The sequence below is a fragment of the Pteropus vampyrus genome, unplaced genomic scaffold (assembly GCF_000151845.1).
Source record: "Pteropus vampyrus isolate Shadow unplaced genomic scaffold, Pvam_2.0 Scaffold47, whole genome shotgun sequence".
Classification (NCBI taxonomy): Eukaryota; Metazoa; Chordata; class Mammalia; order Chiroptera; family Pteropodidae; genus Pteropus; species Pteropus vampyrus.
Genome location: NW_011888828.1, coordinates 3,227,302 through 3,241,672, shown reverse-complemented (window position 1 = coordinate 3,241,672; position 14,371 = coordinate 3,227,302). Strand labels below are relative to the sequence as shown.

General features: G+C 40.1%; 1 protein-coding gene across 12 annotated transcripts in view; it reads left to right on the top strand.

Moving 5' to 3' along the window:
• The window catches only part of FAM160A1 (family with sequence similarity 160 member A1), a 224,408-nt gene that overhangs the window by 163,144 nt on the left and 46,893 nt on the right, over positions 1–14,371 (top strand). For all 12 annotated transcript variants that reach the window (XM_023530204.1, XM_023530196.1, XM_023530199.1 and 9 more), the window contains 2 exons: positions 7,294–7,461; positions 9,925–10,004. In XM_023530204.1, the coding sequence (XP_023385972.1) occupies positions 7,294–7,461; positions 9,925–10,004 (248 nt within the window). The remainder of the gene's footprint in view (positions 1–7,293; positions 7,462–9,924; positions 10,005–14,371) is intronic.

Genomic DNA, 14,371 nt, shown 5'->3' with positions numbered 1-14,371 from the left:
CCCCCACTATGTTGGTTCTTCTTTGTATCCCAGCACCTAGTGTGGAACATGATATGTACTTACCAGTGTTTCTTGCATAGGGCTCTTCCTGATGTGTTCCCACCGCCCAGAAGTGCAGGAAGTCAACCCCAAAGAGTGCAGCATCCATATTCATGACAGTGTAATCTACACTCTGAGAACAAAGTGGGAAATGTTAAAAAAAAAAAAAAAAGAACCAAATCCCAAATAACAGGGGTGTATACTTGGGGGAGAGGGGGATAGTGACTAAGAACATCGTTTATTTCCACACCTCGAATGGGCACCAGTCCCGGTGCATTGAGAGAGTGCTTGAGAGGAGCAGTGCCCAGCAAGGAAGCCTCGGGGCCTTGGACATGCCGTCGCTGCCCAGACAGCGCAAGGGGTGCTACCTCCCAAAGTGTGTCCCTGCCACCTGGCTGTCCTTCTCCCTGCAGACCCCCACTCCAACCTCCGCTGGGAAGATGGCGAGGTCTTTCACTACTAAGGGTCTGGAAGAACCCTGAAAAGCTCTTTGTTCACACCTTCCTTTTTCCCTCAGAAAGTACAAGTTAATGATACTTAATTAGTTAATTAATCTATATTTAATTGATTTAATTATATGTAATGTATCACAGATATATTGAAGAAATGTTGGGCAGGAAGGGCAGAGATTGGCTTTATTTTTAATATCTTTTCCTTACAATATGTTGCTGGAGTCATTGTAGCCATCCTATTAACTTCCTCCTTCCTCGAATATCTTAGGAATAAAGAGCCAAACTCACCAACTTTGGATGTCACCTCCATTTACCTCCCCAGCCTGCCTCTGAGTGTCATCCCAGTGACATGTGTGGCCTAGAGGTCAAGGAGGAGAAGGGCGTCTGAGGGAGCCAGCAGGCAGGGAGGGGGCTGAATCATCTCCTGCAGACTCTTTTCAGACTTGGAATAACTGAATGTTTTCGATCCTGAGTTTTTGGCTGAATCAGTGAGGCTGCTCGCTGAGAACCAGGGTATCTGTCTTCTCTCTGTACTTGAACATTCTTTGTGGTCCTTGTCCTTGGAGGGAAGAAGATGGCTGTGAAGAGCCCACCCAGCTGCTGCCCTTGGCTGCGCTCGGGGGGACTTGCTTCCTGCCTGTTCGTCAGCTTGTGTCTCTCTGGCCGCAGTGAGTGGGGCCGTGGCCTGTTCCCTGTAAGGACCCGTTTGTTGGGATCCAGCCTCATCATTCCTGGGGACTGCTGCTTTCACCCGGATCTCATCGTTCTCTGACTTTCTCATTGGAACTGCTGGGCTGCGGACTCACAAATGACCCAGATAACTGTTGGTTTGCTAGTTTTCTATATCAAAGGAAAAGCCAAGGAAGTGTGGCTTCTAACTTAGGGTGCAACAGTCACCTGACCCCACTGCCTGCCACCTGCCTAAGCGACAGAAGGCAGGACCCATCTGTTTGTTCCAATGTGACTAGATCCAAAAAAAAAAGAACAGTTAGCAGGTGGGAAATTTATTTTTCAGGACACACATAAACCTGCCATTACAGGGAGGATTCTGGTGCTAATTTAGATGCAAATGGAATTTTCCAACTAGAGCTGATTACAGAAAAGTCAGAGTGTCTATATGCTCAATTTCACTCCTACGCTGTGCATTAAGTTAATGTGCTGCTGCAGTTGTGGGCATGATGGCTGGGCTTGGTTCTGGCCTTCATTTTTAAGAGAGTTTATAAAAGCGGAATATGATGCACATTGTCAACTCCTCCCTTCCCACCCACCCCTTTTTGAAAGAAAGCAAACTATTTTGTTCATTTCTGAGAAGCTTGAAATTTTAATTAAAAAAAAAAAATGAACTAACTGTTGCAGCTCTTAGGCTAAGATAAAAAGGAGTAGATTTACTGTCAATCCCGTTGCCGCCCTGTTCAGAGAACCGATCTGTTATGCACGTGCTTCTTCTAGACCAGACCATGCGGGAGTGTGGGAAACTGGAGTGGGAACAGGGGTGTGAGGGTAGCGAAGGGATTGCTAATTGCTTTGGTTATTGCTGCACCACTTTAGTGTTTCAGATGTTTTTGTAATGCACAGCCAGAAATTTATTTTATACGTGTTATTACTGGATATATAACAAGGTACATTCACATATATAACATATTACCTTACATATAGTTTGAATAAAATATGTATTTTATTTATAGCACAGTATTTACTTGTACTACATGTATTGTACTCTAATATTTTCTGTTTGAATCTGGTCTAAACTATTAGTGAACAAATAAACTGGTTTCACCACCCACTTTTGGGTCTCAAACTATCTCAAACTATAGTGTGAAAAACACCAGTTTAAGGGATTGGTGAAGAATGCTTGGCATGAAGGAGGACTCAGGGAAGGGCCAGTGGAGGGTGGAAAGGTGGGCAAAGAAAGAGATTTATTTCAAAGAATAGACTAAACTGGACTTGATAGTAGTAAAATTAAGTACCTGAGTCAGGACTTCAGATACTTGGGCCAAAAAGTAAGCACGTAAGCGTGCCTAAGCTGTTGTAAATAATGCTGCAATGAATATAGAGGTACATGTATCTTTTCAAATTAATGTTTTCGTTTCATTTGGATAAGTACCCACAAGTGGAGTTTCTGGGTCGTATGGTAGAACCTCCATACCGTTTTCCGATTTACATTCCCACCAACAGTGTGTGAGGAGGATTCCTTTTTCTCCACATTCTAACACTTGTTATTTCTTGTCTTATTGATAATGTCATTCAAACAGATATGAGGTGACATCTCAGTGCGGTTTTTTGATTTGCATTTCCCTGATAATTAGTAATGTTTAGCATCTTTTCATGTGCCTGTTGGCCATCTGTATGTCTTCTTCGGAAAAATGTCTGTATAGATCCCGGGCCCATTTTTTAATTAGATTTGTTGTTGTTGTTATTGAGTTGTCTGAGTTCTTTATATATTTTGGATATTGACCCCTTATCAGATCTGCAGATATTTTCTCCCGCTTGCTAGGTTCCCTTTTCATTTTATTGATGGCTTTCTTCGCTGTGCAGAAGCTCTTAGTTTGATGTATGTAGTCCCACTTGTTTATTTTTGCTTTTGTTGTCTTTGCTTTTAGAGTCAGACCCAAAAATCAATGTCAGGACCTATGGCAAGGAGCTTATTACCTATGTTTTCTTTTAGGAATTTTATGGTTTCAGGTTTTAGATTCAAGTCTTTATTCCATTTTGAGTTAATTTTTATTTGTATGGTGCCGATAGATCTAGTTTTATTCTTTTACATGTGGCTGTTCAGTCTTCCCAACACTATTAATTGAAGAGACTGTCCTTTCTGCATTGTATATTCTTGATTCCTTTGTCACAATTTAATTGACCGTAGATGTGTGAGTTTATTGTTGGGCTCTTTGTTTTGACTCATTGATCTACGTTGTCTGTTTTTATGATAATACCATACCGCTTTATGACTATAGATTGGTAGTATAGTTTGAAATCATGGAATATGATACCTTCAACTTTGCTTTTAGCTATTCAGGATCTTTTGTGGTTCCATACAAATTTTAGAATTATACTAGTTTTGTGAAGAATGCCATTAGAATTTTGATGGGATTCGCATTCAATCTGTGGATTGCTTTGGGTATTATAGACATTTTCACAATAACCAAAATATGGGAACTACCTAAGTGTCTATTGATAGGTGAATAGATAAAGAAGACGTATATGTATACAATGGAATTCTACTCGGACATATAAAAGAAGGAAATCTTGCCATTTGCAACAACATGGATGAACCTGGAGGGTATTATGTTAAGTGAAATAAGTTAGAGACAGACAAATAAATACTGTATGATTTCACTTGTATGTGGAATCTAAAAAACCAAACAAACAAAGCAAACAACAAAACTCATAGATACAGAGAACAGCTTGGTGATTGTCAGAGGGGTTGGGGGTTAGGTGAAATGGGTGAAGCAGGTCAAATGCATGGTGATGGATGGTAACTGCACTTATTGTGGTTATCACTTTGTAGTGTATGCCAAGATTGAATTATGCTGTATACAAGGATGTTACATACCAATGTTATATATCAATACAATGTTATACACTAATTTTACTTCAACTAGGAAAAAAAGTGCTTAAGCAGATACATTTTTTTAGGTTCACAGTTGTACTTACCTTGTCAAGAATAATTATTCTTTCGTAGGAATGAGTTTTCCTACAAAAGTCTGAAATGACATTCCTGAGCTTTAATATTCTTACACTTTATTGTTGTGTATTATATGGTAGTAAGGTAGAACCTCATTTACTATTTTACTAGAATCTCTATGTAAATTTGTAGCTACCTGCAATTTTTCATAGAACAAAGTAAATGAATATTGACAGTCATTATAAGGCAAAGGTCTTAACCTATATCAATAACCGATTGTCATTTGTAATTGGACTGTGGTGAGGAGGCTGCTTTCCTCTTCAGCTAATGCTTCCTCTTTGGGGCGTTAGTGGAAGCTTCAGCTTTACTTTCTGCACAGCAGAGCTGCTTTCCCCCTGGTGGTTTCTCATTAGCTTTCAAGTGATTGTGCTTAGGCCGTGGTCTCATCCTTGTTAAGGAGGCTGCCTGTTTGGGGGATTAGAGGAAGATTCTGAAAAGAAAGATAATGGGTCAGGGGAAGATTTTCTGGGATAAAAGGCTTCTAAGGTCTCCGACAATATGGAGGAAGGAAGAGATAGGAAGAGAAAGGAACCAGATTTAACTGATTTGGGTATTAGTTTAAGGAGAATGTGACCTCGATTTATAAAGAGTGTACAACTTGATGCTTAATAGAATTGAGTTTTTAATATTTATACCACGTTATGTAAATGCTGCCCCTCAAAGTGCTTTCTTAAATCCTCTTAGCTTATAAGTGACAGCTTTGATTTCTTAAAAAAAAAAATCTTTCATTTATCCAACCTAAGAGTAGTAAACAATAGATGCTTCATGCTTTCCTTTCATGTCAGCCCCCAAAGACTGAGACTTACATTCTAAAGAGTTTATTGCTATCCTTTTGAGCTTATTAAGGTCATGTGTAACTTAAGGGGTAGGGGCAAGCTGATGCTGCATTATTGGCGCAAAGGCAGCTCCTGGAGTTCTGCATGACACATCAGCTCAGCGGTACTCAGTTGGTAAGATGAAAATACAGTCTTGCAGAAACTACACGCGTGGCCCATTTGGAATGATTAATGCTGCTTTTTCCTACTGACCAAAAGGATTTAGACTTTCGCCTAAATGATTTTGGAGGACCCTGCTGAAGGACCCTGTGACTACAGTAGTGGAATGGGCGTGAGCCAATGAAACCTCCAGTTTGGTGTTGTGAGTCATTTCCCCTTTAGTTTGGTGACATCAGTTATTTTATAGGTCTTTACTAAAAATGTCTCCACTCTCTGGGGCTTTCAGAGGAATTAAAAATAAAGCTCAACTTGGGCAAATGTAAATCCCTGGGTCCTTGGGGGATGTCATTTATTCAGGAAATGTTTATTAAGTGCTGCCCTTGTGCTAGGCTGGCACATTGCACCGCAGTAATAAAGAAAAAGACACTGAGCATGTCCTAGGACAGGACTAAGTGCCATGAGTTTGGGACCGGAGACACCGGAGACCACAAGGGTAGAAGCAGTTTGTTTCAGATGCTGGGGCAGTCCGTGAGAGGCACTCATCTCAAGGTCATTTATTTGCCAAGTGGTTGACCCTTACCTGTTTCCTTTGCTATGTTTGGGCCACAGAGAGCCCTTCGAAGTTGGTCAGATGACACAGTGGCGCCTCGGTGTTTGAGGGCACACAGCCCTGGCGCTGAGCTGGTGGGGAAAGGGCGTCTGTGCGCCGATGCAGAGCTCAGGCCGTGCAGGGTACTATGGGATGAGTCGTCAAGAGCCCCTGAGAGTGGATTGAAATGTAGTATGTAACCAGGCCTTGCTTAGCATAAAGAAAACAGACAACACCAACTTGGTAATATCCTACCCACCTGGGCTCACTTATCCAGAACATAACTAAGAACCAAGAAATGTGGAGATGTAATTGAAGCCTTTATGCACAGATACGTCCACACAAGGCCTGTCTACACTTATGTAAGCAAGTTCAGAGACCTAGTTTCTAAACTGATTTGTGGCTTTTGAAAGTAGAAAATTACAAGGGGAAGAGGTATATAAAAGCTATGGCCCAGGAACAGTATGATAAAGTGACAGTTAACACTTTTAAAGGGAGGAATAAAGAAGATGGAAAGCTGAAAAAGAGAAGATGCAATCTCTCAAACAGTATCGCCGCCCATCTCATTTGTCATTAAGCACATTAGACTCACGGCAGGGGAGCGTTCTAAGATTTCCAGGGCATAGGGTTGGAATCTGAAATTTTGTACTGTTTCTCTGGTACTTTTCAAATAGTCCCGTTTGAGTATTTCTATAAGACAAACAGTAAGGCAATTGAAGACCCCTATTGATCGAGAAATGTTATATTCTGCTTTTAGGAAGACAGAAATGAATACTAGCTTTTAAAATATTTCCAATCACAATGTTAAGATTAAATTTTTGATGATTTAAGCATCAAATCCTCAGCTCTGGAAAACTTGACTCTTCAGAGTGTTTTATTTCCTGAAAGGTTGACATTTTACTGCATGAGAAAATCATACCACCTAGAAAATATTAATCTGTATTATAAAAAAGTAACAGTTACTTTGTAAGCAGTAAACTCTTATGGCATTTTATATAAATGTCTTTATGTAAAAATTTAACTTGCAACTTTCCAGAAGCGTATCTGCACATCAACAGCACTTTGTGTCTTTGCCTCTCATTTGCCATTTATTATATTACTATTTTATTTGCTAGATCATATTTATAACCAGTCTTCCTGGGCAGGAAATATGTTCTTATGTTTCTAGCTCCTTGTACATAGCAGGTCTCAATAAATATTTATCGAATGACTAAATGAAACAAGTTATACTGAGCTAATTAAGCCTTTACTGACCACGTGAATACTTTGCATTACCTTTTTTTCCCCTTTGGGATTACATACTAAAATCTTCATGGTATATATGAACTGCATTTGATGATTAGAGTTGTCTGAACACTTGAATTGCTTCTTTATGCCTTTGCTTTTCCCTTACTGAATTAAAGGGCGGAAGCAGCATGAGGTATTGTGGAATGTGAATAGGTTGTAGGCTTCAGATGAAGCTCTGAAGTGTGTTCTTATGGCAGGCGTGTTCTTGCCTTGATGGGGTCACTGTGGTGAGGCCAGGGGCCATTTGGGAGGCAAGTATCACAGCATCGAGAGGATGCTCACCTGTGCTTACTCTGTCGTTGGTCCCAGGTGACTGTGGAGGAGGTCATGACCACAACTGCATATTTGGACCTTTTTCTGCGTAGCATCTCCGAGCCAGCACTACTTGAAATCTTCCTCCGTTTTATCCTGTTGCACCAGCACGAGAATGTCCACATCCTAGATACTCTCACAAGCCGAATCAACACCCCATTTCGGGTAAGGAGAGCCCCGGAGGAAGGAAATTTGTAACTCACAACAGATTTTAGGGAAATTTGTTTTAGAATAAGATTATCAATATTCTCTTTTCTTTCCCCCCTCACCCCCTGCCTCCTCCTTTTTTTTTGCAGCCATTACCTTTTCTATTTTGAAACTAGATAATGCATTTTGTTAGGGAGGTGGCACTTACTGCCGCCTTTCATAGGACATTTTTCTCAATTTGTGTGGGTTGGCACTTTCTGCTTTGGAACTAGCAGAATGTGTTTCTGAGAAGACACAATGCAGGGGAACATATGAGAGTAAGTGGAGGTAAAGCCAAAAAATCAGAGTGTATCAAATCTGGGTCTTAGAGATCATATTTCTGTCCATAGTGTTTAGAAATGGAAGTCTAGGCAGCTGTGAGTTTAGGCAGTCATTCTTCAGTTTGGAGCTCAGATCAACTTTGAAAAGCTTATCTCTATTTAATTGCAATTATTGTTATAAAAAGTAAAAGAATAATTAACAATGTATTATGGAGTTTGTAACATATGTAGATATAATATGTAAAACAATAATAGCGCAGAAAGGGGTTAGAAGGAATAGAGCTATATAGGAGTATATTGCCATATTTCACTGGAGCTAATTTAGTATAAATCTGAAGTAGAGTCTGATAAGAAGTATATGGTAAGGCCTAAAGCAACCATTAATAAAATAACTTTATAGAGAAAAACATAATTAGAGGAAATGTTATACTAGGGAAATATTCACTTAATGCAAAATAAGACAGTAAAAGAGAACTAGGGAAATAGAAAAACATGAAACATATAGAAAACAAAAAGTAAAACAGCAGACAAAAATCCGACTGCATCTATAATATTAAATGTGAATAGATTAAAACATTTACTCAAAAGGCAGAGATTGTCAGACTGGATAAAAAAAGATCTGCTGCCTACAGGAGGTACACTTTAGAATCAAAGATGCCAATAGATTGAAAGTTAAACTCCTAAACCTGAACTGAACCAAGTAATCGACAGTGCACGTAGAATAACCTTTAGAAATAACAAGTTAAGCTTGTGAAACAATATGCTTATTCTAAAGATAAAAGCTTAAATGGCTACTATTGTTTATAAAACTTCACAATGTTGGTCAAAGAGTATAAACTTCCAGTTATAAGATGAATGAGTTCTGGGGGTCTAATATACAGAATGGTGATTTTAGTTAACAATACCGTGTTGTATATCGTGTTACCTTAGTAACATCTGCACATCAACATTTAGGGTGTTCAGCACGGTGTATTTGTCTTTTTATTAATGAGCTGTAGGAGTATACAGAGAATGTATTCGGGCTATCAGTTCTCCTATAGCAGGTCCCCAACCTTTTTGGCACTGGGGACTGGCACGGCTATGAGAATCTAATGCCTGGTGATCAGAGGTGGAGCTGAGGCGGTGATGCTAGTGCTGGGGAGCGGCTGCAAACACAGATGGAGCTTCGCTCATTCTCCCACCGCTCACTTCCTGCTGTCCAGCTCGGTTCTTAACAGGCCACGGGCCAGTACTAGTTTGTGGCCTAGGGGTTAGGACCCCTGTCTTATTGGATTATATTGATTAGAAAGCCTAAGCCTGGAATTATGCCACTACATAGAATTATCCTCCAGCAAAATGCCCATGTCCTCCTATTTCCAACTTTTTAAGATCCAGGTAAACCTGCCCCCTGCAGCTCTCCAAAACATGCATCGTATACAAAGAAGAAGAGCCTAAATCACTTAAGTGGCCTGATAGAATTATGAAAGCTTACTCTCAAACGGCATGATGATCAAACGGCATGATGATTTTATAATACACCTTGGAGTATCTTCCCTGTTTGGTTGTTCATCTTTCCTTTTTTGAAATCAGAGATTGAAAGAATCCTTATCTTTTTAATGAACTTCTTAGAAAAGTATATTATTGCACCCTCAGCACTACTGGAAGTGAAACCACGGAAAATGTTTGCCCCAAATCCAAGAGACAAGCCAGCGTGTGCTGAGGCTTGGGGCTGAGAATTGTAGAGGGAGAGTTGGCCAGGGTGTATGCAATTTTCTGTTAGTGCCGTCTTGTAGATAACCAGTCATATTTGAAAATAACTTAGGAAAATGAGTGACAAGCAGGAGATCCCGTGTGTGTGTGTGTGTGTGTGTGTACACACGCCAGTGCATATAAATGCATTGGAGAGTTGTAGGGATGGGTTTATCTGGATTTTAAAAAGTTGGAAATATGAGCATAGGCATTTGATAGGAGGGTAATTCTGTGCAGTGGCATCATTCCAGGCTTAGACTTTCTCCATCAAAGCCTATAGGAGAACTGGTAGCTGAATAAGCAGCATGTTTTTATCAAAACTGCTAAAGAAAAGAGGCCATTTTATTTTGTAATTCTGATTTATTTACCATCTGTGGGGAGTAGAGCTGTTCTCCCAATATCTGAAATACAATATGTGTTTATTGCTCCTCAGCTCTGTGTGGTGTCCCTGGCATTATTTAGAACTCTTATCGGTTTACACTGTGAAGATGTGATGTTACAGCTAGTTCTAAGGTGAGTTGCCATCTTTCGTTCCCTTCAAAGAAAAACTCAATACTATTGCTTTATATTTTTCTTTGGTAATATAAACTAAATAGGGACCATGCTTTTAAGGAAGAAGATCAATTTAATTTCTGCATTATTTCCCAAGGTTAATTTTAGTTTTACTATAAAAGTTTTTAGGGGGCCAAGTGCATTATGTTATAAATATGCTCCTGAAAAGAATATAAAATATTTGAAAAATTTCAGAAGTATGATGAAAGTTTGTGGCTGAATGTCTTTCTCGTGAAGTCCATGTTTTAGGGGACCTGTGTTATGAAAACAACTTTTCCAAATATGAAATGCTGTTGATATATAATTTCTATGACTTTTGTTTTGAGCGGTATACTTACAGTGTGCCCTCTCTGACCTGTGTGTGTTTCCATTCGAATCAGTAAATATTTAATGAGTACTTTGTATACAGTTCAGAAGGGAGTAAAGCATGGAATGGACGAATTGAAAAGGACTTATATGTGAGGTAGGAAAGGTATATCTTTCAGGAGTACAGGTGGGACAGTTTTCATGAGACGGTGGTATTGGACGACAGGTGTTGGGAGTTAGAGTGGACTGCCATTGAGACAACATGAATTTAGTCATATGGCAAGGAGACTCGGGTACTCCAAATCTTGTATTGGCCCAGCTCTGTCTCTCCTTCTGGGGTCCCGGAGGGCAGCAGCTGCTTTTGTAAAGGAAGAGAGGGAGGGTTGGCTGGCGTTTGTGCTCCCACACTCCCCTCTGGTGGCGTGGAGGCAAAAGGAAAATCCCACCAGGGTCCCTGGGCACGCCTGCCACCTCCTCTTCCCACAGTGGGGATAAGTGTGGAAGAAGCCAAGAGCAGAGGAAGAAGTGGGAGGTTTGGCCTGCCTCCCATGGGGGTTTTGACACGATGTAAGTAGAGTTGCTGGGGAGATGACGTGCCACAAGGTTGTAACCGCATTTCCTAAGTGGGAGCCGTGGAAGAATAAGGAGATGGCAGAGTGTCATCCTGGGCCAGCAGCAGTGGTATGGCCTGGGGACTAGTTAGAAATGTACATTCTTGGCCTTCTCCCAAAGGTGCTGCTGACTCAGAAACTCGGGATGGGTGTGTTTTAACAAACTTTCCAGGAGATTCTGATGCCTGGCCAAATGTGAGACTCACCGGTTGAAGAAATGGTATAGGGTAGCTGTAGCATCCTGCAAAATAGAATGATAACAAAACCAGGCCAGAAAAGTTGGTGGTGGCATAATGGTGTTATCCTTTTATGGGAGAGTATCACACCTATTAATTTTCTACATTTAAAAAGAATTTTTGGATTTTTAGAGGTTTAGATCAGGTTATCAGTAACTAATCTTAAGGCATTAGCAAAGAACAAATCCTGTCGTGATGAAATACCTTGGCTAGTCTGGGGAGAGCATTAGATATCTGTCCTAAAAGGATTATTTAGCTCCCCCATCAACACTATACTGACATGACAGAATGCATTAGCAAAGCCTGAATGAAATCCTTCAGAGCAACTTGTTAAAGCCTTTTTCACTGCCAAAAATCAGATTTTGCCTCCAACCTGATTATATTTAAATGTTAAATTCTTGAATACGGCTTCTCTGATGGCATGAAAAGCAGCAGTCTTTTTCAGAGCACGAGGGAGCCCAGCTCCGCTCGGGAGGTGCAGAGCTTTGCCAGCGCTGGGTCACCAGGCCGGCGTAGCCCGGGTGGTAGAAGCTGGCTGGTCAGTGACCTTTACAAGGTGAACGCTCCTCACCTTTTGTCTGTCGATAAAGCCACGTTTGTTAAAAACTGTCCTTAGAGACGATATTAGTTAAGGCTTCTTTTGAGATCAGACCCGTACTTTATGAAGGTAAGGAAATCAGCTCGTGGTTGAAATATTTACATGTCCAAGTCAGGACTAGTCCTTTCCCAGGAAAGTGCATGAAGGGCACATTATCACAGGTTCCGAGTGGAATAATGGAAAGAGTGCCAGGCATCACCACCTGGCCCTAGGCTCTCTTTCTTCTTTGTTTCTTTAATGAGGATGATGATAATGATAATATAATAATAATGATAATAATAATACTTTCTCTATTTCTAACTCTGCCATACTGCCTGGAGGTGTTGATTAGAAGAGCCAAATAGAGAACTTACACCGAAATCGGACATGCAGGAAACCTCTGCTTCCTGGTCTCTGTCCTCTGAACTACTGATTTTCTTCCCCCGTTTAAAAATTATTTTTAATTGTGGTAAAATACACATCACATACAATTTGCCATCTTAACTGCTTTTAAGTGTACAGTTCAGGGACATCAAGCACATTCGCGTTGTTGTGCAGCCTTCACCACCACCCATCTCCAGCTCCGTTATCACCTGCACGACTAACATTCTGTATCTATTAAACAATAACTCCCCGTCTCTCCTTCCCCTGCAGCCCCTGCAGCCGCCATTCAACTTTCTGTCGACTCTTATGTATTTGACTACTTTAGATACCTCATATAAGTGGAATCATACGATATTTACCTCTTTGCACCTGACTTATTTCACTTAGTGTAGTGTCCTCAAGGTTCATCCATGTTTAAGGCCGAATAATATTACATTGTTTATACCACATTTTGTATATTCATCTGTTGGTGGACATTCTGGGTTGCTTCCCCTGCGGAATTGCTAGATTATATGGTAATTGTATTTAAATTTTTTATTTTTCATAATAGCCGCACCACCATTTTACATGCCTACTAACATTGCACAGGGTTTCTGATTTCTCCATATCCTTGCCAATGGATATGTTAATAATCAAGCAAAAATTACGGGCAGATTTGAGAGAGAACCAACTGGAGCTCTTAGAAATAAAATCGGTAACTATTAAAATGAAAAACTGAGTGTTTGGGGTAAATTTCATTAAGACAAAGATTAAGAAAGCATGAACTAGAAGATAGATGGAGGAGTTACTAAGTTTGTAGCAGAAAGAGAGAAGGAGATGAAAATACAACAACAAGCTATGAACAGCGGGGGCTGGAACAATAAGGTGTCACATACCCAGGTAGAGCTCCAGAGCGGGAGTGAACTGCCGGGTTGACTCGTCTTACCCTGCTTTTGGAATTTGCTGCCTCATGGGGTTCTTGAGGGGATCAACTGTGGCGATACCTGTGAAAACGTTTTGAAATTCCGTAAGATACTACACAAATTTAAGGGAGGAGAATTTTCCAGAAAATACATTTTAAACTAATGAAAATAATGTCTCTTCTGATTTAGAATCTGTACCAAAAGTAAGGACAATGAAAAATCTTTATTCTGCTAGTTATTTAAACTTTATTTTAAGGGACGTTAAAAAAGCGGATTTGTAATCCATCCATTTTGTTGTTGCCACTGTTGTTATTTGAATGTACATGATAAATTTGAAGATCTGAGAGGCAATAGAGCAGTGAAGATTATGCGAATCCTTTTAATGAAGTTGTTTGTTATGTGACAAATAAATAACCATGCGTCAATTTTTATTGCAACCCGAATACTTTTAAATACTGACATTTCAAGTGATAATCCATTTGCAACTGATACGTTTCTTTCATTTAGCAAAATGTCAGAAAAGTAAGTTGAGATAAGATGCTTCCCAAAGGGAGACTATTTTAGTGAGCAGAAAACCAAGGAGAAACGGTCCTCTTCCATGCATGTGGCATATGATAGGCCGAAGGTGGACGGGAAATGCCGACGAGCAGTGAAGTGACAGATCACTCCCATATTCCTGGCTCTTCCCAGTTTAGGCAAAATTTAATTGCTTACTACTCTGAATGCCATTCACGAATATTCTGGTTAGAGTGTTTTGTTTTTTTTTTTTTCAGTAGTGCTGGTCCATTGTCAGCTTTATGAACTATGTTGCCTGTTGGGTTCAGATAGAGGCTGTTTTGCTCAAAGAGAAGCTGCGTGTACACTTCAGTGACATTTCCATCTTGCATGGTGGTTAGGTGCCTGGAGGAGAGCAAAAAATGCAAGCCAGCCCAGGTGGGGCAAGACTAACAGGAGAAATATGGCCAGACTGTCTTTGAAAACCAAACGATTTTTTTTTTTTTGAAATTCGCTAATATTCCTTTTTGGATTTTTGCCTATTGGCACGTTATTCAGGTTATCGTCATCTCATAAAAAGCACCTCGCTTTCTGCATTGTACTCACTGCTTTGTTCTGTTTTTATTGTCAGTGTAGCAGTAGGTAGTATGTGTGCTTTGTTATTATTGACTGCTTGTCACTGAATTGTTTCAGAAGTGATGATGATTTATTTTAATGAGTGATATGTAGGAAAATAGAAAATAGACCCAGGGTTGCACAGGATTGGAGAAATAATGAAAAGGAGGAGGTCAACATGGACTATATATATATTTCCCTG